At 49.4% G+C, this 25,977-nt stretch overlaps 1 protein-coding gene across 1 annotated transcript in view; it reads right to left on the bottom strand.

Moving 5' to 3' along the window:
* IGDCC3 (immunoglobulin superfamily DCC subclass member 3) overlaps window positions 1-24,199 on the bottom strand; it is a 101,144-nt gene extending 76,945 nt beyond the window's left edge. The window contains exons 1-2 of the mRNA XM_054642357.2: window positions 23,913-24,199; window positions 13,775-14,080 (exon numbers count right to left, since the gene is read on the bottom strand). Of these exons, the coding sequence (XP_054498332.2) occupies window positions 13,775-14,080; window positions 23,913-23,979 (373 nt within the window). The 5' untranslated portion in view covers window positions 23,980-24,199. The remainder of the gene's footprint in view (window positions 1-13,774; window positions 14,081-23,912) is intronic.
* Window positions 24,200-25,977: the final 1,778 nt, after the last annotated feature.

Raw genomic sequence — 25,977 nt, 5'->3', positions numbered from 1 at the left:
TAGAGCCATAAAATCCCACTCTTGTACATGAAGTTTCTGAAGGCAGTAGAAATCTCCAGAATGAAAATAAATCCCAAGTAGGACCAAGATTTACTACTTGAGGCTCAGCATTCAAGGGAAAGCATCACTAAATTATTACTTTCTGTTCTGTAACAGGATGCTCATGGTACACTGGACATGAGGATATTTGCATCAGTCCCTACTCAAGGACAGGGCAATGATGAAGAAGCTAACCCCATTTCTTCTGGTCTGTGCTCCCAGAAGAGTTCTTTCCAGGCTCTCTCCCCAGATCTTTTGGGTAGCAGCTCCCAAACATTTTGGAACCAACTTCAAAAAGCAAGTCAGAGATGCACATGGGATGGTGTGAGACCAGCATTGTAGAGAAGACACTCACACAACCTAAGGGCAGAAATTCACCTCTTTTTTGGCTGCTACCTGACACTTATTCCTGCAGAAAGAAACATCCTGCTGCCTCTCAGGACCCTGGTTTCACTTGTCCTCAGGAAAAATACCACCAATGCCAGAATTGCTGTGATAGGGTAAGGTTTTTCAGCTCCTGCCTAGTTGCTTACCATGCCAGAGCAGTCTGCTAGCCTTCCTGGGCCCTATGCTGGGAAGAAAAGCTGGAAAACAGGATGTTTACAGTCTCCAAAACCAGGACACAACTCAAATTATCTCTTAGGAATCACCTCTTAAGGCAAGGTTCTGATTTTTTAAACATAGCTGCTCCCAGTCCACAGATGGAAGCACAACCCATGTACCAGAATATCCCTTGTTTAACTAATAATTCTTTAAAAAATAAAAATACTTATTCTCAATACCTCTAGGTTGCTCTTTTCTCTGAACCAGCTGGTTTGGGCCCTGTCAGAATCAGGAGCTTGCATTAACCAGAGCTGATGTACTAACCCATCAAATTCTGCACTCCTCTGAGATGTTGCCTTCAAGCTCATTATCCAAAGCCTAAATTGCCAGGAATTAGATACCTTCACTCTGCATATCAGCAGGAAAAGGGGGAAGGAAAAAAAAAAATCAAATACAATTTACAAGCCCACAATCTAATTAGGAGAAAAACTTCCAGTCCTGAAGCGTTTGTCAGTTTTTCATCCTGCAAAATGCATACTAATCCCCTGTCCCTGCCTGCTGCCTGGGACTGCCATTACTCTGCTTCCACAACATGCCAGGAGTGATCAGCATTAGGCCTTCCTAATGTGTCTCCGAAACAATAGCAATTACAGAGTCGTCCATTCATATCTAAAGGCTTACAGACTACAACTTCCCTCAGGAGGCTAAAGACATTTCATCGAAGCAATTATATTTATGTAGCATTAAAGTACTTTCTTTAAAGCCACGGCAGTCACCTTTTTGCATTCAAAGCAGAGCAGTAACGAGGAGCCCTCTCACCCCATCCAAACTCCTCCAAGCATATTTTTTGCCTGTTTAAAGATTGCTAACACACACACACCTTGGGGGTTTTGCTGCCTTATTTTTAATGTTATTACACTCCTTTCCCCAAGGGATCTGACATGCAGATTGGAGCCTATTTACATGACAAGGGACCAGAATGGAAGAAGCTCATCAGTTTATTCAGCTTTCCCAGCTCTCATCATGTCATCAAGGACCTTCTGATGTCTGGCAATGCCGTGAAGCCCCAACTTCCAGGATTTCACAGTTCTGTCAACCTTAGCTCTCGTTATGCTAAAAGCAAAATGTTTTCAAGCTTCTTTTTTTCTCACCAATCACAAATGCTGGGAACATTTTTTAAGAGCATCAGCTAAAAGTCAATAGATGACCTAAAGGAAATAATAATTTCTTATTTTTTAATATCAAGAACCCAGAGCAAGTGCTACGATTTAGGGAGCGAAGAGACAGCTCAGACCAGGTTTTTAACGCTGGAAGCTGTCAATTCAGAACATCATTTACTTTCCACTCTTTCACCTTGCTTCTCCCACAGGAAGCAAAGCAGCTCCCTAGAAATATTCCACCTATGAATTTCACAGTATGCCTCGCAAAATCAAAACGCGAAGCCTTGGCGTGACGTCTCAAATCTCTGCCATTCAACAGCTGATCATATTTTCCCTTTGAGCCGCACCAGCTGCACTCCACCGGCACGCCTGGCTCGCGCGGGGCTGCCCGCGGCAAGTTTGGCATCCCGGCTTGAAAAGACATTTCCTTCCAAGCAAAGGCTGTGCCTAGCTCTGCTACACAGTGGGGATTTTTTTAGTGCTTGAAACACTAATAAGAGGAAGGGATTCCTCGTGTTTGGCCAACATTTCCTTGGGTCTGGGCTCTGTATCTTCCTTCCTGAGCTCTTTGCGTTGGTGGGCAAGAGCCATCACAACTCCACATATGAGTGCTGCCCAGCTTGTGACCTCAGAAGGATCTCCCTTGCAGCTCTCCTGTGCTTTTGGGGTGGGAAACCACCAGCTTTGGATTTTGAAACTGGCAAAGCACCTTGCAGGTCTGAAACCTTACCCCATCCCTCCTGTCTCCCCGAGTTCTGCTGCGGATGCCGCAGGCTGGACCAGCTCCTGGCCGCTTTGCCACGCTGCAGCCAAGCGTTGTCCTGGCCTAAGGATGAACTTGTTGCCATGGCAGGAGTCGAGGCATGCGTTGCACTGCCGGCATGGCGGCGAGCGGCAGCTCGGAGCGCCGGCTGCTCCGCCACAACGGCTTTTTGTTGTTCCTTTCTCACAGGGCAGCCATCCTCTCTCCGTGCTGGAGCAGCCTGGCAAAACCCAGCTGACCGTAAAGCACAGTAGCACCATGGCTGAGAGCCCAACAGTGCTTTTCTCTGCTGCAAACTCTGTCTCTTCCTTGCCTGTTGCAGGGCACAGCATGGGAAAGTCAATCCCATGGCACAGGCGAGCATCCCACTGCAAAGACAGGACATAAAGGGAAGCCGAAGTTTTGAGGCAGGAGCTCTGGCAGACAGAGATTTTAAGAGAGGGGAGATAGCATCACTCCAGAAGGAGGCTGTCCCCAGCTAATGCATTTCCTCGCTGCTGCTGGAATGTTTGCACAGGACAGGCTTAGCTTGGCTGCCTTTTAAAACTCCCTTACAGCTTTGATTAGCCTTGCTAAAACTAAGGGCATCTCTCTTTCACACACTAATTAAGGACAGGCTCAGAAGAGGCCGGTATCCCTCATTGCTGCAGATTTTAACAAGAAGAAATACAAAGGTAGACTTAAAATTAAAAGCAATGCTCCTTCCTGAGCAGTGGTTTCAGTGCCTCAGAGATTACAAGCCAGCCCCGCTCTGCGTGTCAGCAAGCCTTTCCAAAATAATGAGCTTGCTTCCGTCCCAAGCAGCTCCTGTTGCACTGGAGAAATGAGCAGAAAGGTATTATGGGCTCACACTCACCAGATGGATGTCCTGCTTTGTTCTCCGCTTACTGAAAACCCTACACATACAGTTTGGATTATCTTCATTGTAATTCTAATCACCACCTCTCTGTTAGGGAAGGAGGGAGAAAGGGAGGGATCCTTGCCTCTGTCAGGAGAGCTAATTAAAAGTTGTGAGTCATCCAGACTTCTCCACACATTGGAAATGCTTTTGGAAGTTCAGGTAATCTCTCATTCTTGGGAGGACCTAGTTAGTAAAAGAAAAATTAAGCAGGCTCCCCTTGGGCAGGGAGCTGTAGGAGAACAAATCCATTTTCCCCACGGGATGCAGCAGTGTGAATCATCGAGGTGCTTCAAACACATGCAAACCACTGTCTAAAGCAGAAAGGCTCATACATGTTCCCCAGCACAACACAAACACTTCCCGTGCACCTACACCATGCCAGCTTTTAAAACTCCTTCTCCAAGAGGCTGTCACATATGAATATACACGGTGCAGGGAGACTTCTGTTTTCCCATGAAAGAATTTCTGACCCCTCTGGCTGGTACCCGGATGGTTAGGCACAAGCTCAAAGGTCTCAGAAAAGTCAGAGCCAGGAGGCTCATGAAAATCGACAGCTGGCAGCGGCATGAGGTGCAGCAGTGCCCCAACTCCTCAGCCCTGATTAGGCACAGAGCAATCAGCACGGAGCAGCCGCCCGGAGGCACCCGGCCTCCCCGGCCCCACTGCGCTGGGAAGGAGCTGCCGGTGCTGGTAACGAGCTCTGACAGCTTCAAGTGGGGTGAGGGTCCCCCACACCAGCTGTGCAAGGACAGGGAGCAGGCAATGGGCCCCCAAACCCAGTGGGGATGGGGAGATCTGGGGAGGACCAACGCCACAATCTCTAATTCCTAGAGAAACACAGTTGTCTGAGATCAGTAGCAACAGCCAGGTTTCCCAAGGCATCAGCCAGCACACTGGTAAAACACTGCTTTGGTAAAACAGTCAAGTCTTGGTCCTTTAAATGTAGCACCCAGACTCTGTATTTAGGATTTTGACCAGCCCCTGTCATTTAGAGGTGGTGGGTACCTGCAGAGCTTGAGCCCTTGTGAAGGTCTACAGCACCCATGGATGTCCCAAGGGACAAGAAAGCTGTTTTCTCTTTGGTCATGCAAAAAAGCTTTAAAAAAAGATTATTTCTGCTGTCATCTTTCCAATGGCCAGTCCAGCATGTGAAGACTTTTTCTTCTCTTTCTCCTCCCTTTTTTTTTTGAGAGACAGTTCAAGCTGACCCCCTTGGAGCCCTGTCTCTTCTCCTGAGCATTAGGATCACTAATGAAAGATGCAGTCAGGACTTTCCCTCCCGCCCCTTTACACGTTGCCGTGGGAAACTATGGTGAGCTGGACACGGATGCTGCTCTGAGGAAATGAAGTGCCTTGGCAAGCACCCTCACCTCAGACAGAGCTGCCATGCTGGGGCCCAAAGGGATGTGGCTGCACTGCTTGGCCACTCAGGCAATGTCACCACAAGAGCCCAGGACAACCCCTGGACTGAGGCTGAATGTCCCACTGCCCTCTGGGGAAGATGCTGAGCTGCAGGGAAAAATATGTTTGTGGGCAAACACCACCAAATAACAAGGGAAAATGAGACAGACTGCTGCTTCCTTCCACCTGATCATTTTGGAGATTTGATCAGCACCATAAATCTGTTTGGATTCAAATTAATTTAGGCTTTGCTTCATGGGAACCCCGAAGGCCCTGGAAAACTTCTTGGCAAAAGAATGCTCCAGCTGATGTTACTATCTTTCTACCCAAGGAATATCCAATCAAAAATACACACAATTTTACCAAAGCCATCTGCAAACTAATTTTAACTGGCACAGCCTGGGCATCTGGACATTTGCAACCAGCCCATCCCAAATATACATTAGCCCTGACTTTTTGTTGTATGTGAAGGCTTAGGAAAACTGGAATCACACTTTTGCAATGCTTAGTGAAGCCATGAATCCAGCTTGTGCAGTCTTGGTTTTCCTTGCTCTCCTTTTTGAATCCATGACATTCTCCTTGATGATTGGAAGTTCACTGTGTCCCTTCCCTTTCTGATACCTCCAAATTACACTCCTCTGAGTCTCAGCAAACAGTGAACCCCTTGGTAGGGTGAGCTATGGTTTGGGATGAAAATGGGCATCATCCTGCCCACAGAGCTGGGCAGGGAATGCCATGCACTGCACTCAAAAGCCACCTGGCAACCTGCAGTGCCGTGCTCCAAGATGAGCAAGGCGATTGAAGAAACACAAGCTCCTGCTCCTGGTCAAAAACATCTCACAGGGATCAGCCATGACTTGATCTGGCAGGTTTGCTGTCCCTGCCCTTCCCAGGCACAGCAGGCAGGAAAACACTTGGTTTTTCCTTGATGAATAAGCACAGAAGAATCGATCAAATGCAGCAGAGTACAATGCTACAGCTGAAGTATGCACACACTGAACTTCTCTGCTACTGCAACACCGCCACTCATTTACACATCAGCAGCCTAAAACTATCTCTTTTGTACACCCAAATTGATCCTCACTCTTAATTAGTGCTCTCAGTTGCAGTAAAATTTCATTTGTTTCTTCCAAATGTGGCCTGATCCATTGTCCCTCTCCCTTGACCTGTGAAAATTAGTCATTGAGCTCAGTGACAGTGGTAAGTGCAAAATGCAGCATCAAAGGGACATAATGGGGCCTCTTAGGACTGACAAAAAAACACCATTAATCAAGGCATGCTCAAGAGGTGCCAGCTTACTTAGGCATGTGAGTGGGGCCCTCCCTCGGAAGGGAATGCAGAGGAGGTGTGGGTGCAGCAGAACCTCCCTGCCCCAAGAGCTGCAGTCTGCCCCACACCCAGGCACTGCTGCCTCATGGGCAGATGGTCTCTGTTCTGTATATCCCAGTCCCAGGCATTTGTACACCTGCTATCCAATAGAGGTTACGGAGATGCCCTTTTCCAGGCTGCTCCTTGGCTTGGAGAGCAGGAATGGAGCCCATCTTTAAAATGCTCTTTAAAGCTCTGCTTTAAGTGCGTCTGTGGCCTCTGTCAGGAGTGACGTACGGGACAGACACCAGATCAGGAGGGAGATGTCAGCATCTGCTTTTCCAGAGCTAACACGAGAGTCTGCAGACTCACAGAGGTAAATATGTGACACTGTCCATCCAGCAGCACCTTGCACAGACCCCCTTTTGTGATCCCAGAGCCAAGCTAAAGGGGAAGACACAAACTGCACAGACAGACCAGAGAGCTGTGGTGCTGGGGAATTACACCAGGAATCGGGACACAAGAGACCTATGGAGAAACCTGCACAGGTACAAAGATATGCCAGCCCTGCAGTCAGTGAACCAGCAGCAGGGCAGCTGAAAGGGTAAGGGACCAATTTTAGCTGATCTGGCAGAGAGAGTTTTAACATCAGAAAACCAAAGCAAAGAGGTAAATCTCTTCAAAATTCCAACCTCAGTCGCAAACAGTGTGTTTAAACCCTCTTCTGCAAATCCATGTCATTAAACAGAATAACTTGGACTCAGCAAAACCAAATGACTCTCACTTTCAAGGTCCTGCATTCAGAAGCCCACAATGGAGAACAATGAGGTGGGGAAAAAGCTGAGGATCTTGACGCCGCATTCAGAGGCCATCTGGTCCGGCCAGCACAGCCAGCGCTGGGAACGGGCAGCGTCGTGGGCTGAGATTTAATCCCAGCCACTTATTGGGTGACCTCAGGCGAATCGTTTGACCTCCTTTTGCCTCAGTCAACCCAACTGTAAAATTGGGTTTAAAGCAAGAACCTCTCTGAAAACCATATGCTGTGCCTAGGAGGAGTGGGAGCAGACTCCCTTCCCAGCAACAGGGCTGCCATGGTGGGTAAAGCCAAAACCAGAGTGGAAGAGGAGGTGCATAGCCAGATCCAGCATCCCCTGATGTCAGGAAGCTCTGGTTGATGTCCCTCCCAGGTCCCATCCTGCCAGCTCTGGGAAAGCAGCTTTGGCACCTGTGCAGAGACTCACCCATGAGAAGGGATTCGTGAAGTCTGACCTCACTCATATCACACTGCACCCAAAGACCCCAAACGTTCAAAGGTTACTCACTAGAGCATGAGCATGGATTGCTCTGATGAAATGCCCCCCAAAATTGATTCCTACTCACAGTCTTGCCAATGAACAGTGGCAGAAAAGCAGCTCCTCTCTCACCTGGGCCCCAGTCTGGCCCCAGCACTGTGCACCCCTTGGAGAGAAACAACAGTGCAGGTGAAACACCATGGCCAGCTAACCTGGGTCCCTGATAAACACAAAACAGCAGTTTGGCCCCCCAGGTGTTCACAGGAGTGTGCAAATCATGGCACTGATTGTAAACACATCCTGGCTTCAGATAAGGGAAACTGAGGCACAGTAGGTAAATGGATGTCACTGGCCACACCATAGCCAGCTGGGACCCTTGGAGGGCAAAATGAGAATGCAAGCCACATAAGCAGAGACCTGCCCTCCTGACTAAAATAATACAGGAGAGGGGCCCAATACTTTGAGTGGCTGGAGCAGAGCAGCAGGCAGAGGAATGAGCACGTTACAAGCACACAGGACTGGGCACTGTGCTGTCCCCACAGGACTGCCCATGCAGGTATCACAGAGCTTCAACCCACCTTAAAAAAGAAGCAGAGAGCTGCCTCATACTGCAGGTGCAGGCTGCAGAGATGTCAGAACTTCCTCAGCTGTGCTCCAAGAGTTAATTGAGACAAATAACTCAACAGTGCTGCCATTAATGAAATTCTTCTGATATATTTCCCCTGAGCTTTCTATAAATGACTAAGTGACATTACTGCCTGCAGTGCAAACCCCCTATATGAGAGATAACGCTGCCGGAGCTAAGGTTGGCGCATCCACGTTAGAAGCCTTGGAAAGAAGTGCAAGATGATATTTAAATAACTATCACACTGCTAAGAAATGAGCAGCCAAAAGAAATATGGTCTTATAATATGCTCAAGTCTCAGGATGAATCCTGGCTGTTACATGCAGACGCTGAAATGCAGTGGGTGGTAAGTGACAAACTCTTTTAATCCTGCAAATCTACTAAAATTCTCAGTCAAATCTCCAATTTTCCCCTGGTGACTCCTATATTTGTACATTTGTTTTGCAGCACACACAGGGCCAACTGTACTGCAACAGTACAGATGTGAGAGGCAGCATCACGTGAACCAGCATGTCCTAGGGGCAGCCAAAAGAGCTGATGGAGGGAAATAACCCACTCACCCATCATATCCATCTCCTGGAAACCTCTCACAGTGTTTCTGCTTTACTTAATTTCTTTTGCTCTCATTTTTTTCCTTTAGTAATTCCTCATGGGTATTTTTCCCCTCTGAGACCCACTGCTGCAAGCCCAGGATTTGCTCTGGGCTTGCCATAAGCACTCAAAGCACAGACAATATAGAAACATCACTGGCATTAGGGCTGAGCCCTTCTGCTAAGCATTGGAGAAGAAAGGGCAATAAATATGAGCAAAGCCACAACAGGGGGGGAAAAAAATCTAGTTTATGGATGGAGGAAACTTGGCACGTAACACCAAGAGTTAAACTGCAATAAAATTCAAATGACCATTAGCAAAAAAGTTCCTGGGAGTAAAAGGAAGACGTCTCCAGAGCTGTAACTGACACCAGGGCAGACCTTTATTTCCAGCACATTTTGCAGCAGTAAAACAAGGAGTCACAAAAGCATTCCACCTCCAACAGCAAAAACAGGTTAACTAGTCCTAAGCACAGGCCATAGGTAGGGCTCTGCTGACAACACAGATACTGTACAGGCACAAGGGAAACCAACAGCAAACCCACGTGTTAAGGTCTGCCTTGATGTTTTGAGCTGAGACTTGCAATCTGCATCCGAACAGTGGCATTGCCCAGGAAATACCTTGGTGACAACTTTGGTGCCACCTTATTTAAACCTTAATTTAAAATGCTAACTTCATAATGAGTGGAACAAAACTGTGTAAAAACATTTCCCACTCTAATCCTGGATTGATCCCCCCCAGTATGGCCTTCTTTTGTAATTACATCCCTTTGTGATCTCACTCTAATGCCTTGTATTGTGACCCATAAAATAATCAGCCCCCTTTGTCTCTCCCTAATCCTTTTAGACTTCCTTCTTGTCTCTACACTCTTATAAATGCTGCCATTATTTGGGCTCAGCAGCTCTTCCCACCACCCCAGAGCCTGGAAAGGGGGCTGCAGGTTAAACCCTGAATATATTCTGTGCAGAGGAGCTGAAACGATGGGAAGATCTTTGCTGCTTTAAAATCCCTGTTGGATTCCCAACCTCCTCCCCTAGCCACACAGCTTGGCAGGGAAACCAACCTGCAAGTTTGCATATGCACCAGCCCTCCCCACTTCTGTACCTTGCTGATGACCTGAAGACCTTTGGCCTCGAGGCCACAGTGGCCAGTGTGTTTGGGGACAGCATGCTTGTCCCCAGGCTGGGTGAGGGGAGCTGCTGCTGCTGCTGTCTGCAGGGATCAATGCAGAGAGGAGTCACAGCATCTGCCTTGCCCGAGCTATCAATCCTGCCCTCCTGCCGGCAGGGTAAGTGCCACGGACAGCCACACACAGTGGGATGCAGGAGCAGAATTTGGGACAGGATGCAGAAGGAAAGGGGGTCAGGGAGAAGAGAAGGGCACAGAGATGTGTGCTGCTATGCTTAACTACAAACCAGTCACCCTGCAGCAAGACATAGGGAAGAAAATGCCTTTACAAGCTCAGATGTGACCAGAGTTATTATCAGGTCCTGCAGTACTTCAAATACAGGGAAGGTCCAATTCACCAAACTTCAGGAAATCACTTTGGCTGTAAATTGCACCACTGACTTAATTCCTTTTGTTCCTTTTTTTGGTGTGGTTTTTTTGTTTGTTTGTTTGTTTGTTGTTTTATTTTTGGGGGTTTTTTTAAAGCATCAGATCAAACAGGGAAAATTTCTACTCTCAGGCTGGATGTATGCAGAGCCTGATCTGATACCCAGTTTGATGGTGATTTCCAGTTAGTGATAACTGCTTGTTATTGAGTGATATAATCAATGGGTCTTACTCCACTGGCTGGGCTGTGATTTATGATGATGTGGAGCCGGGTCCATCAAATTACAGCATTGGCAAAAGGAGCTGGAAATGCCACGAGATGACACAATCAGAGCAAGTGAGGCCAAGTTAAGCAAAGGGTGGTGATGAGAAGAAAGGTGGCTGTGTTCCAGGGAGCCCACCTTCCTGAGGAGTGGACTCTGGATGTTAAAATTGCTCAGAGGGTATCTTCATCCACAGAGAGCCAAAGCATGCTCAGCTTCTGGCATGCACAGGGGAAATCCAGCTCCTCAGAGACCTGTGAAACACAGCCAAGCGGTGCCTCCAGAGAACACTCTGATATGAAACTGATTTTAATTAAGACAGCTCAGAGTCATGCGAAACTACGGAACTGTCATTGAGAGACAGAAAAGATCTGCATTCAATAACCTGATCAGATTATAAAAACATGTTGCATTCCACAACCTTTTAAACTAACACACCAGGGTTTGAACAGACACAGAAACAGCAACTGAAAGAATTCCAACCAGGGTGTTAGGCAGAGGGTAGAAATGCTGAGGGCCTCCCTGCTCAGCTCAGTCACACATAGGCTTCTTGCACACTTGTGCTTGTTCAAAAAAAAGTTACACTACAAAAATATTATCAATGGTTTTAGCACCTGACCAGCCAGTCCACAAACCACCCAAGGTCTGCTTCCTTCCACTGAGTATCTTTGATTAACAGTGGCGACATACAGAAATACCCCAGAATAGAATGAAATCAATTCAATGAGTTAATTTTTAGGAGGAAGGGTTTAAGATGTGCCCTCTTGGTGAGGAAAATGCTAGCACCTTGAGCTCATCAGGGCTGCACACGCAGTGGCTGAGAGCAGCATATTCTTCCAGTTAAATTTTACTCAATGCCAAGTGTTGAAGTAAATTTGAAACATAAAAATATGATATCGAGCCCACATTTCCTGAATGCAAATATGTACATTCCTCCAAGCCAAGAAGATTATATTCCAAGCACTAATACAAAGCCAGGGTCTGTAACGGTGATACGAGACTAACAGCCTGCCTTTGAAGACAGCGAAAAGTGCAACAGAGCTCTCGAGGGGCTCCGCTCTGTCAGATCTCTTTTATTCCTCTGTAGCATGGCCTTGATCAACTTTCAAGATTTTTGTTTGTGAAAGGTTTTTATTTCTCCTTTGCTTTTGTGTTCAGATGTCAGGCTCAGAGGGAAGAGGAGATCAGCACTGGGATGAGGTTTTACCCACCGGCAGTATTTACTCTGCTCTGCAAAGGTCTGCTTAGCGCTTGGGCTTTTTTCCCTTCCAGGCAGCCAGCACCCATTCCTTCGATGCAAAGGTCCCTAAAATGGGGATAATTACCCTTCTCTTTTGACTTGCTGATTGGGACTTGGAGCAAGGAAAATCACTGTCTCTTGTGTATAACCACCCTGAGACCTGGGGGCTCAGGGTACAACTGTGATTCATTCTCAGGAGATTTCATCTACGATTAAGCAGAGTCCTAAGTGCAAGTGTGTGTTCCTGCGGCTCAGGCACAGCAGGGGAGCTTGCCCTGAGCAGCAGGTTACATTTACCCACAACATCCTGTTTTACTCCCATTATCTGCATGCACCTGTGGCATCAAGGCCGGGGGGGGGGGCCCTGTTTGTGCTGGCTTCACCCAGACCTCTTCTCAGGGCTGGCAACAAACCAAGCCTGAAGCTAGAATAGAGTCCAGAGCATTTTCAACACAATCCATTTTTCATTTTGATTCATGTGAAACTACAGCTACAAAAGGAAACGCTATTCAGGGACACAGCACATCACATACATATTGATGCAGGAGCCAAGATAACAGTGTTTATTGACAATCCACAATCTCAAAGGTAATTCCTCTGGCTCTCATGTCTCCAGTTTACAGGTCCAAGAAGTTTGGCATTGTGCTTGTGCATGAGTCGGCTTCTAGCTCATAAATGCCAGACCCATTCACCAAAAGTGCTCCAAGGTTTAGCACCACAAGACTGACAAGTTTGAGATCCAGCTGCTAATCTGGCAAGGCCCCAAAGCCCTTGGCTCCTGGACAATGTCACTTCTTACACTCCTGAAAAGCTAGGTTTGCAGATGGCCACTTCATGTACTCGGGAATTGTTATACACAAGGGCTGGAGTGTTCCCTTGGTGGGCTGCCAGCCGGCCCTGGCACTGCGGGGAGCGGGCGGCAGCATTCCAAAAGGCCCCCAGTTTGGGAAATGCAGACAAGACCTCAGCCCCAGACTTTGCCTTAGACTTTTCCTGCTTTGCACCAAAAAATCAGGGTGATATTTGCAGTTGCAGCAGAAGCATTAGTAAGTTGCTTGCACAGAAGGAAGAGCAGTAACCAAACAAGCTGGAGAACCCTTCAGCAAAACTTAACAAACCAGTGTTCCACCAGGTCTCATAGCTGTACCACACACCCATCCTCACACTCACATAGAAATTACATCCAGCAGCAACTTCTGATTGAATGCAAAAAGGATCAGTGGCTGCACTCCCAGAGGCCCCAGACAGTCTGTGGGCAAAGAAAGCCACCAACACAACAGGGATAGAAACCACTACAGACCCCCCAGCTCTGCTGGGTGTCAGTCCTGGGACAAACACCCAGGACTGACATCCAGCAGCAACCAGAGCTGACAAGGGAGAACCAGGAGATCCAACAGGACCCAACTGCTCTGGCCAGGGCAAAACAATGGGCTAACATCAGGTAATGTGCAGAGCTGGAGTCACAGCTTGCCCTGGAGTTCTTCCTCCCCCACCTTTAAATTTCATTCCCTCACTGGCATTTTCATCTCTCTCCTCCTCCAGGCTCCCCCATCAGACAATCTGTCTGGTGTTGTTAGCCTTGTTCCCAAAGGCAATGCCACGCCAGGTAGTAAATAAGACCTTGCTGCCTCTACACTGCCAGCATTAAATAACAAAATGAAAGATACCATGACCTTCAGGAGGTCTTTGCCTATGGTTTGGGAAGTGCTGCCTGCCAAGCAGAGCCCAGCTGTGCTACACAGCAAAGGGGCTTCCAAACTCACCGCAGGAGATACACAAACCACAGACTACTTCACCACATGATTTTAGAGTAACTTACACCTCCAACACAGAGAATTTGCTGCTGGAAGGTGGCTTTTAGTTTTCTACCCAAGAAAGCTCATGAGCTCTTCTTTCACATTTGGACAGCTACAGACAGATTAGATGCCAGCCAGATTTTGACACCAGCTCCAGGGTTTTTCTCTCTTCCCTCTCTTTAATCTCCACTCCATGAAAACCCAGCACCCACCATGCTGGCCTCCTGCTTCCCAACAGAGCCAGTGCTCCTTGTGGGATCGCCCTGTGAGGTGGGGGTGGGACGGTGTCTGTACTTACTTGCTGCCTGAATCTTTGCCTTCCGGCTCACCAGCAGCCCGTAGTGGTTCTGTGCCATGCAGTCGTACTCGCCTTCATCCGAGGAGCCATCTCCCCGCACCCTCTGGAAGCGGGAGACGTAGAGAGACCCGTTGGCCAGCATAAAGGCATTCTCACTGTCCACGATCATCACGCCATTCTTCCGCCACGTGATGGTGATGGGCTGGATGCCCTCCACCTGGCAGTAGAGGATCAAGGGTTGCTCCTGCACAGCTATGTCATCACTGGGCTCCACAACGAACGCCAGCTCAGAGGAACGGCCAAAATCTAAAATGAAGAGAGTAGGGCAGAGTCAGCAGCATGTCCAGGAGCAGCAGCAAGAGTCAACTGCTATGGCAGGAAACAGGATGATGGAAACATTTGGAACCTGCTACGAAGTGCAAGTGTTTCCGAGAAACACAAAACCCACAGGAGGCAGGGTTTGCCTCCCAAGACTTTTACTCTCTCAACCTCAGGGTACAATTTCTTACAGCATAACCACAGGCAAAGTCCTTCAAGGCTGCCTTTGGAGGCTCCAGTGAATGGGACAGGCACACACACCCCTCCAGCAGCTTGCCAAACCCTCGCTCCACTCCATACTGCCCTGAAGATTGCCTTTCACCTCCCATTGCAAGTGTGCAGCATTAGACGATTAAAACTTGCACAAACATGGGGCATCATCCATTCCCTACCCCGGAGCAGAAGTGCACACAGTGCTGGAAAGCCATTCCTCTCCCCACATCACCAGGCAGAGGGGCTGTGCCGTGCCCCAGACCCGTTTGCAGCACAGCCGGCGGGGGTGAAGGGGGGATCAGCAGCTCCCGATCCAGACCATATTGCCACCGGCATCGACACTTCTCCCGCTTGGCAGAGCAGGAGGCTGTTTGCCTCTCGCACGCAACACCGTGCCCTTCTGTCGCCTTGGTCTCTCTCACGCTGTAACAGGCAAAGCATGGTGCTATTCAGCCCTTAATGAAGAGCAAGTTAAGCACCAAAATACAAATGCACAATGTTCCGGCTCAGCCACACAAAAGGTTTCTTGCAAAGCAATTACGCTAAACGATGTCCACGAGAGATAAGTTATTGCAGAATTTGTACCAACAATAGGCAAACCCTCACTTCCCTTGACACAGATACGTCCTAATTTACTTCTTTCGCCATAAGAACATTTAAACGCTGTGTCTTTGGCACGTTATGCTTCACTTGGTCACAGCACACCTTTTGAGGGTACAATTTCCCCTGTAGTCATGATCAGACACTACAGAAGATGACAGAAATAGAACTATTGCTTAAAGATTGGCCAAAATATATGCAGACATGAAAGACAAAAAGAGGCCAAGGAACAAGAGTTATATAGATATTTGAAGGCTGTAAATGTAGGGATGGAGGTGAACTGGGTTTTTTTAAAGAGGAGCAATGGTGAAGAAATTCCAGCAGAGTAAGAAAATTACAGTTTCATCCAAATATGGAGAGAGCCTTTCCAACAGTTCACTTCTGCATTGGCCCTTCAAGGTGGGGGTTTCCCAACCTGTGATACAGCTTCTTTCCTCTTTCACAGGCTCAGGGGGAAACAACTCCACAGATACAGAATTGGCAATATCTCTTGCCAAACACCAGCCACAGCACAGGCTTTGTAATACCTGTCCCTCATACAGACCCCACTAAGGACAGGATCCCCCCACACGAGGCTCAAAAGCAGGGCAGACTGTTAATGCATAGTAAGAATAACAGAGATGAGAAGAGGCAGTTACACTAAAGAAAGAGAAGAAAAAAAGTCTGTCTTTTCTGCTCTGCAAACCCAGTGAGATTTTTTTTTCTTTCTTTCTGTAAATCCCCACTGCTTTCTACGGCAACTTAAATTGGATTATGGGGGATAAACATTGAGTGCAACCTGAGCCGAGGCAGATGGACGGAGCAGACAAAGACAGCAGTGGTACTGCAGGGCCAGGCCAAAGGTACTGCCAACAAGGTATGAGTGTGTGCAAGGAATGGACAAACCCCACTTAGTGACAGGCACCTAAAACACACACTTTATTAACCCATTAAGTCTTAAAATGTCAGGCTAGCTCCAGCCATCTCAGTGATCTATCGCTCACTGTGACTCCTTTTTTATGAGATAGCCCTGGGGTCCTCTCAGCAAGTCAGACTACAGCCAGCACAAACCCATCAATTACTTTTTTTTGGTGAAAATTAAGGAATTAGATGAATGCTCTGCATTTTTCTGCAAAGTGGCCAGAGTCTCAATACCATGCTGGGGCCCCATTCCCTGTGTAGGTGCTCTGGTGAGTTAGGTAAGATAAGGAACCTTGCATCCTGATGCTGAGCCAAAAGGGACTTGTGACTCCAGAAAACTGAAGATTTGAGGATTTAGCCTAATGCGCAATCAGAAAAAAATCCATAATTAAATAAATGCCCCATCTTCCCCCAGCACCCCTGTACTCTTAGATAAAACAGCTTATTATTATATGTACAATAAAAGGAAGAATCAACATAATTACATGCCCTTCCCACAATTGCTGTCATTATAACAACCATCATTAAGGCCTGTGATTGGAGATAATCATGTTTGCCTCCATAAACATTCGGTCTGCGTCCTCACTCCAGGCTGCTCGAGCTGCAGGAGTGATGATGCTCGTGATTAGGACTGGGCTCCTCAGACACTTGCTGGAGTGGGGACTGGCACTGGTCCTGGGGTCTCCTTGGGCTGCACTCAAGAGCAGGACTGTGCCTTGAGGTGTGACACTGTGCAACTGGTTTGTTACCTGCTGACACCTTGAAGTGTCCAGAAGCACCCAAATTCCAACTCAACAGGTTTTTCTCATGGGATGCTTATCAGACCTTGAAGAAATCTTGCTGTCTCCTTCCTGAAGTTTCAGGGCCAGGTGCCAACTAACCAGATGCATGGGGAGAAGCTAGATCACCCCACCTGGAGAGCTGGGAGAAGCCAAGCTCTGTTTTTTCCCTATCTCAAAGGCAGACTCTGAACACAGAGCCCTTTTTTCCCAGGATGTTCAGGATGAGAGACAAAGGGAGAGGTGCTCATAGAGGAACCTCCACAGTGGGACAAGATTCCTGGTGTTTGCTCTAGAGATCAGCTCAGAGGAGCCAGAGGGAGAGCACAGACAGGATAAGGAGTAGGATAATGGTGGGAGAGAGGAACGCACCCAATTCCATCAGCATAAAGAACTGATTGCGGTTACCAGTGAGGCACAGAAATGATGCTGCAAAGTTGGAAGTAAACGACACTCCAAAGGCACATGGAAATAGTAAAACTGCAATTAATTGAGAGACAGCAAGGAAATTGCTGAGGCTGTGCACATTCACTCAGGGAGTCTGAAAGTCCCATCCCTCTCCAACAGCTGGCTGTGTATCCAAACCCCTCTAATCCCACAGAACATCGCAGGTACCTCCCGAAACAGACTGCAAGGCAGCATGGCTCACAGGCACTCCCTGCTCGAGGCAGGAACTGTACAGCTCTGCCTGTGGCAGCTCGAGTGTGCAGTTGGAGCCGGGGCGTCAGGCAGGCAGCTGAACAGCCCGCTTGTCTCGGCGCCGGCAGCGCAGGAGGGAAAACTGCTTTGCTTTCTGCAAGGGGACGGAGGGAGGAAGCGTGATTAGCTCTGACATAAAGGCCACAAGAAAATTACTGGAATCCTCATTCTACAAGTCTCCTTTTGAGAAACATTTACCATCTCCCTGAGCAATATAATATGTGACTATATGTGCAAATATTTAACAAAAACTACTTCCCCTATTGATCAAGCAAGCCAGGCATACTCAGAGAAACCAATTAGCACTTGTGCTTTTGAACCAAGAGATTTATTTAGCGCTGAGAGAAAGAACTTCGAATTAATGGGAAGCTTAAAAGACACTTTGAAGTACATTTAAAAAAAAAATTAAGTTTAATTATTTTTTACTTGACACTGTGATGCACATTCAGGGCTTCAAAAGAACTTGCTTATACCCCTGTATTGTCCTTTTCCATTTGGGAAACATGATTTTGGCTTCCCCTCCTGTGCTTCAGTGACTAATGTCACCGCTCTAATTAGCAGTGCCATCCATGGCCAAGGACCTCAGTCACATCCTGGCTCATCCTCCTGGAGCCCATCCAGACCCGCAGCCAGCAGGGCCATCCCTGCCCTGGGAGCACGTGGTCCTGACAGATGAAGCCTGTATTATTACTCCTGTTCTAGACAGGGAACATTAATCACAGAGGGATCAAATAAGCTGCCAACAGCCTGCTCTGCTCGTGGCAAGGGGAGAGATATTGTGGGAGTAGTTGGGTCCACCCCACTCTTCCTCGTGCAGCATCACTGGGAACACTGCTGGGGAGACCGAGGTAGCACCAGCTCCTTCGTCATCTCACCAACAGCATGACATCCACCTGCAAATTGCCTCACATCAGCACAAATTTGTCCCCTTCTGATTTATTGTGTTTATTCCCAGCATAACACAGCCTTAATCAGCAGCATAACCACCACCAAGGATAACCACTCCAGTCCTGTTCCAATAAAGTCAAAAGAAGATGTGCAGGACCAGAGGATTTTAGTGAGATTTCATAGATGAGTATCAGGACCAAAAACCTGGATGCAGGTTGGGCCATGAACATGAAAAATAGCTCCTGCTTTTCCACTGGTGGGTTGCTTTTCATTCAAATCCTTCTGCAAATGGAAGGATATGGAAGGAAGAGATATATGGACCTGAAAGACGTTCTCCAACAAGATTATAACAAGCTTCAGGCTGATGAAATTGACAGCCTAAAAATCCAGCTGGTGCCCTCTTAAATCTCCTTGAGCCTGACCCAGACCCTAAGGAGAAAAGCACTGCACTGCAGTAAAGTGCAAATTGGCTCTTTAGGGCATCCAGAAAATTTACATTTAAAGAAGAGGAGAATAGGCTGTAACAGGCCCCACATCTTGCTGGCAGTAAAGTTTACTAGCTCAGAATTTTTTATTCCCTTTCCTTTTGGACGGGAGGTTATATAAAGCGATTTTTCCATCAGGGAGCATAAACCACATCCACTCGTTAAACGATTGCAGGAGGTCTCTGACCTCCTAACAGAGAGGGATAACACAACCTCTCAGCCACCTGACAGAGAGCCCAAAAACACCCAGCATTGCTGCCCTCACTGGGGACACCGATTTTAGCTGAGGAAGGCAAGGAGCATGAAGAGCCAAAGAAGCTGCTCCAAATAATTTTCAGATGTTTGAGACCAGACTGAGCAATTCCCAGGAGATCGCATGTTGAACACTGTGGAAGCTGGAAACATTCACAGCACAAAGAGCCTTTCTAGGACAAGCCCCAAGTCCTTGTGGGCTCCCCCATATCTAAAGAAGGCAGGATAAAACCTGTTGGTATAGCTGGAAAGGGCAAAGACCTTTCCTGAGCTAATTACCCACAGTAGCTCCATCCACAGCCAGGCATCCTGAGAGCATGGCAGCAAGCCATGGTAGGATGCACTGTTATTTGCATTCCCCATGTATTTCACAGCCCTGACCAGATCACAGCCTCACCACAGAGGGCATCAGCGACACAAACATAAGCAGGGAACAACCGTGCACAAATAGAGAGCAAAGGCACAGCCAAGATGGGAAATGCTGTGCCAGAGCCAGGGTCCCGCAGGCTTCAGCTCCCAAGGCTGCTCTAATGCAGGACAGAGGAACAGCCAGTTCATTCCCTGACCCTGCAGGAAAGCATCAGGGAGGGGGCTGTCCCCACAGCCAGGCCCTTGCACAGACCCAGCAGGAAATGGACTGGCCACTCAGTGAGTGATAGTGTCTGTGGATCAGAGATGGTGACTGGCATGGTGGCACAAGGCTGCCAAAAGAGCCACAGGCGCCTTGGCATCACAGTGCCAAACCCCACCAGCCAACACAGCCTTGTCACCAAGCTTGAGTTCTGGCAGGCAGGGATGGCACACAAGGAAAGGGAAGGAAAGGTCTTCCTGCAGGAAAGTTAATGTGCACATGACAAACTTTGAAACTCTTAATTGTATCCAGGGGATACAATTCGTATCAATACAATTACAAAAAGCAAACTCAGCACTCTCTCCTTCCTGCCATCCCCTCTGCCTTATCACCTCCCACCCTGAAATTCAGGATGGAGGAAAGCATCTTGTTCTTCTCAAGGAGCCGAGCACCGCATGGATCCCTGCTCGCTCCAAAACCAGCACCTTGAAACACGAGCTCTTCTCTCTCTTTTCACTACTCTCAGGTTTCAGCAGCAACGACCCTTCTGCAAAAGCATCTTCACAGCTCAGCAGAACCATTCACCACGACCCACATCCCCTGACTCGCCATCAGCTTCATCAACACAATCTCATGTGCAAGAACAACAAAAAAACCAGGCGGCAAATCCTTGACTCCGCTCTGAAACTCTGGTGTTAAATTACCAACACGGAGCAGGTCTGGGTTGTTAAGTGACTGGGCTGCTCTCGAGTGGAGGGTGCGACACAACGGTGACATCTGATATAACAGCAAGGCCAGATCAGTGTGCTCTGTGCTTTCCTCCTGCACTCGCCTATTTGCCTCTCTCGTCTCTTAAAGTGCAATTATTGACATGTTCGCCTTCTTAACCATCAGTTTTATAAGCTTGCCAATGGCTCCTGAACATGTGTAAACAATTATTTTTATTTTCTTGCAAAACCAAAATGTTGGATATTCTTTTGGATAAGCAGACTCGGGTAGATTTTCATGAGCCCTGCTACATAATTTATTAGTTTCTAAACTCTGTAAAACTAAAAGCTCCACTAAAGTTCAAATAAGTTTGTGATTTCAAAATAATTTTGAATGGACTATTCCTGTTTCTGACTAATGTTACACAATTGATTTAAATGGGAATTCTTAATCTGCAGAGGTAGATTCTTGCATTGTTTTGTTAGTTGAATAAAAGGACAATATCATGGGCCAGAAGACCAGGAGTGCAAAGAAATATTGTGGGGGAAAAGGGACCAAGAAAAAAGCATCTTCTCTCCCAGATCTGCTGCAGGCTGCAAAATTAAGTACATGGCTTTGGAGCAGAGTATAAGGGTCTGTAAAGCAAGGGCTGGCATTGCATGGGGTCACTGCTTGGCACTTCACACACTGTAACACAGGACCCTTGAGAAATAAGGAAATCATAAATAAAAAAGTTCAGGCAGGCAGAAAGAGGGAGAGAGACTTTCTCGTTTGCACAAATAAAATGAGAGCAGTTTTGCAGCTCTCTGCCAGGCAGTGCTGCTGCTGAGCTTAACCATGCTGGCCCGTGCCAGGCTGACACCACATGGGCCAAAACTGGGATTGAACAGGATGGAGGGGATGGGGAGCCAGGCTCTAATCCTGGATCTGGGACTCTCTGCCCAGATCCTCTCCCCTGGTACCCTCTGCAAGCTCCTAAGTGAGCATGGGAACTTGTTCTGTGCCAGATCCAGAGCCTGACAGGTAACAAGAAGAAGCACAATTACACCAGCTTAATATTTCTAACTCCCTTCTCAGGGGGTGGTGGGGCAGATTAGAAGGGGAGCAACCTGTCCTGTTGCCCCCTCTCTCACCTTGCTTTACGCACTTCCAAAGTTTACTTTTGGCACCACGATGGCCCCAGCAGGCACCTGAGTGCCACGAGAATGGGTGGCTGCACACTCACACCCCTATGCCAGCTTTGCCCTGAGCACAGGTCCCAGAGGTGGTGCACGTTGACACGGCTGTGCAACGCCTGCCCCATTTCATGGGCTGCCTGCTGCCTCCACGTGGGAAAACCACGTCCTGAGATTCTCCTGTTGAACTCCCGAGAGAGACGAAGCCCAAATGTGGGCTTGAATTTCATACCGAGTCTCTGAGCGTTACTGGGGAAATGATACCTGATACTCTCTATGTATATTAAGAAAAAAGACAGGGTATTACACCAATTTAGTAGAAAGCAATCCTTTTTTTTTCGTCTGAAAAAAGACAACAAAGCCATACAGAGCAGAAATTAGTGAAAGCTTATAGCTTCAATAATTTAGAAGTTAAGCCTACTTAAACATAAATGACGATGCTTAATTCCAAGGCTGTTACTGAGCAGAGCCGGGGAGCCTCTCGTATCCTATGCCTGCCTTTGAATGCCGGGCTCAGCAATAACAGACAAAAGCTGTCCACCACCCAGAACAAAGAGCTCCAGGAAATTAAAAAAAAAAAAAAAAGAAAAAAAAAAAAGAAAATACTGTCTCGCTGCTGAGCCCACTCCCGCAGGCTGACCAGCAGCTCCGAGTGCCTGGTTCACAATCCCCAGACCAGCATTTTGGGGAGTTTGAAAACCACAGGGCTGGGAGTGGAGCATCGTGTCCCGCACAGCGCGGCACTGCTCCCGCACAGCATCCCCGGCGAGGCTGCTCCGGCGCTGACTGACACTGACGCGGGAGGGTTTTATTGAGCTCAGCAGAGCGCACAAACACCGTTTGTTATCTCGCCGTTAAGCACGCCGAGAGCACAGAAACCCACCGGAGGGGGGGAAAGACCGTCAGAACCAAAAAACTTTGGAAGTGTAGCCAAACACTCCTCAGCAGGGCCAGCAAAACACACCCCGAAGTCAGGAGCCACTGACCCGCCGAGGCGCAGCATAAACAAACACACAGGGCAATTTGGACAGCAGCAGGCGATAACCTAGCCGCAAATTCAAGTTGCTAAAGTTCTGCTTTCAAGCATTCACTTCTTTCCCTTTCCTCCGTCAGAAAAAAAAAAAAAAACGAAAACAAAAAACAAAACAAACCAAACTTTTTAAACCATCCTCATTGTACTACTCAGGAATCTTAACATAATAACAAGACCTGCTTCATTACATCCACTTCACAGATCATGTCTATTTTCCGCGAGTTCCACTGGCTTCTCCGCCTCGCGCGGTTATTACGGACCACGTGGCGAGATTTATGATACCACTAACCCACAGCTTTGCTTTCTAAACACCCTAGCAGGTAATCTTTGACAAATCTAACACACACTTTTCTCCCTCTGACCATGCTGGGCTGCTTACAGGGCTTTTTTTTTAAATAATTCACAGAATAGGCACAGAATGGTTTGGATTGCAAGAGATTTTAAAGACCATCCCGTTCCAACCCCCCGATATGAGCAGGGACATCTTACACTAGCCCAGGTTGCTCAGTTCCTACTTTTCCTTATCTAGAAAGCTGTTAAAGAGAGACTAGAACAGGATGCACACGGGTATTTTGCTGCAGAACAGCATCTTTGTCAGATTAGACCCATGCATCACCAGCAGAAGAAAAACACTGCCATTTATCCGCAGGACATGTGCACAGTAGGTCCAGGGAAAGCTCTTTTTGTAGTCCGGCCAGGTGGACCGTGCTACCACCAGTGCGGACAGAGCTGGAGTTACAGGAGAGCACAATATACTTGTAGGTCTGAAGTTGCTCGCCCTCATCCCTGCAACTTGTCTCCCAACATCTCTGTCGCTATCACAGCCTTTGCTGATGAACGCGACGCGTCCGTCGGGCGCTGCCTCCCGCTCCCACCCGGTGACGATCCCGGCGGCTCCTACGATCCGGGCACGGGTGGATGGCCAGCCACGCCACTGCCCCGGCAGCCACCACACCCCTCCCCAGCGCCAGCGGTGGGGGCTCGGGCTCCACAAACACCACCGTCCCTCCCTAGAGCCCCCCGCGCAAGGGGTTTCCAACTGGAAGCACAGCTCCTGGGGAGCACTTCGGGATGGGCTGGGGATGAAGGCGCTGGATGGGCTGGTGCGGGACTCCGCAGCCCCAAGCCACGACCCCTGCTCGGCCTCCCGGAGGAACGCGCCCCGTTCCCGCGGAGGGATGCTGACCCGCGGGGACCCCCAGGCCGCACCGGCGGACACACGCGGAGCTGCTTTCAGCCCCCGCGGCGGCCCCGAGCCACGGGGAAGGGCAGAGTGCGGGGATGCGAGTGACCGCGGACGAGCGAGGGGAAACGGGACCGGCGGCGGGGATGGCGAGGGACAAGGGGACGAGTAATGCCCTGGCCACCTCGGGGGTGATGAGGGGACGCGAAGTGCTGGAAGGACGGACGGACGGACGGACGGAGCGGCCGCGGGGAACGGCGCCGGTGCCGGGCGCGGCGGCGGCAGGTCCATGTCCGCGCCCCCGCCCGCTCCCCCAGCCCAGCCCGGCTCTTACCTCCGCGGCAGACAAGCAGCAGCAGCCCCAGCAGGCAGGCGGGCAGCGCGGAGCCCGGCGGAGCCATGGCATCCCGGGCGGGCGGGCTCGCCTCCCTGCGCCCCACGGGGAGGGAGCAGCCCGCCGGCAGAGAGGGAGGGAGGGGAGGAGGGAGGGCGGCCAGGCGAGAACCACCCCCAGCTGTGGGGCGGGCGGGAGAGGGGGGGAAAAAAAGGAAAGGGAAAAAAGGGGAAAAGCGGCTCTCAGCGGTGCTGCCCTCGGCGCGAACACGCCGCCGCGCCGGGCGGGCGGGGGGCGGCGCTGAGGGAGCGGGGCCGCCGGCGGGCGGGGGGCGGGCGGGCAGCGCCTTGCGCCATCTTGCGCATTCGCCGGGGCGCCGGCAGCGCTGGCCGGGCTGAGAGGCGGGGGCGGCTCCGTGAGGGGCCGCTCCGCGCCCGGGACCCGCGGGGAGTGTGCAGGGAGCCTCGTGGGTCTGCCTTCACCGGAGCCCCCTCACGGCACTCCCGTCACAGAGCACGTCTCAAAACCCACTCACGGGTCGAGCCTCACAGATCTCCTTCATGTGTTTCGCTCACCAGAGCCCCTTCGCGTTCCTCCCTTCACAGGAGCCCTCTCTTCAGAACCCACTCGCGGCTCTCCCCTCACTGGTGCCGCTTCACGGGGCTCCCTTCACAGGGCCGCTCTCACCAGTGCCACCTCACGGAGCTCCCTCACACCGAAGCCCTGTCACCGGTGCCCCTCTCGGCTCTCCCGTCACTGAGGCAGCCCCACAGCTCTCCCCTCACCAGAGCTGCTTCAGGAGTCTCCCGTCACCGCTCTTCCCTCGTGTGTCTCCCTCACCAGAGACCCCCTCAAGGGTGTCCGCTCCCTGTCACCGGAGCCCCCTCACGCATCTCCCCTCGCTGCTTTCACTTCCCAGGGCTCCCTTCACGGAGCTCTAGGGATTACAGGGACACATCAGGGGCCTGCCCCTCACCTGTCTCCCCTCACTGGGGCAACCTCGCAGGAACGCAAATGAGCCTGGCTTGTGCCACCTCTGTGCCCCTGATTTTAATACTATCCTAAGTGACTTACCCGAGTCAGTAACGCAGGTGTTGGACCAGCCTGCTCACCCTGGAAGGCGCCCCAGTGAGGAAGGACCCAGTAAGGGATGAGTCTGCTCCTAAATCCTGCCACAGCATGATAATTTGTCTGCCCTCCTGGTATGAAATAAGAATAATGTGTTCTTACATGGCTCTCAGCCCCTGTGCCCACACAGTATTTTCTGCCTTCCAACTGATCCTACCCTGTCCCTTGGCCCATGTTCTCCACAAACATAACTTACATCATCACTTTTAGCAGCAAAAGCCATCTCTGCAAGGACAGCTCAGTGTTTTGTGGTGTTTGCTTGGCAAAAAGGAACTAAAATGAAATAAAAGTCAATCCTAACTAATTTTTTTCTTCAGACTTAAACCAGATTTTGTGGACAGGGTTACTAACCCTGTGACAATTCCTAGAAATCTGGTGAAAAACCCTTTGTGAAGAGGAGCAGTGTGAGGCTCCCCTGGATGGTGCACCCTGAGAGTGTCGGAGTCGGCTAACGAGGAAAGAAGACGTCACTACATCTGCTCCACATTAAAGCTTCCTTCGTTTAGCAGAGGGTTGAGCTGTACGAGGCTCCTTTCAGCTGGGGAAGAATTTGCTCTGGCTCCGCCAGCCTCTCGGTAACATCTGAATTTCTGTGCTGTCCCTGACCTTTTGGCACCAGCCGTGCTCTTGCTCCGACTCCCTGGCTCCTGCCATGGGGCCCCATCAGCCTTTATGTAACGCTTGAAGCCATCATGGACTTGTGGCTGCTATTACTGAGGATGGCTTGTGGGAATTAATAATTCCAAGAGAAATTGAGCACGATGTGCTTGACAGGGCTGCTTCCCCTGTGAACCAGAGATTTTGTGTGCTTTTGCTGCCAAGTGCCCTGGCAGGACCCAGGGGCTGGGGGAGGAAGGTACATGTTTAGGGTATCACCAACTTCACCCCCACACCTTGCAAATAACACTGGGGACAGCACTGGTGGCACATTCAGAAA

This window comes from Agelaius phoeniceus, chromosome 13, assembly GCF_051311805.1.
Source record: "Agelaius phoeniceus isolate bAgePho1 chromosome 13, bAgePho1.hap1, whole genome shotgun sequence".
Lineage (NCBI taxonomy): Eukaryota > Metazoa > Chordata > Aves > Passeriformes > Icteridae > Agelaius > Agelaius phoeniceus.
Note: the sequence above shows the minus strand (reverse complement) of the source record. Positions and strands in the feature narration are given on the sequence as shown.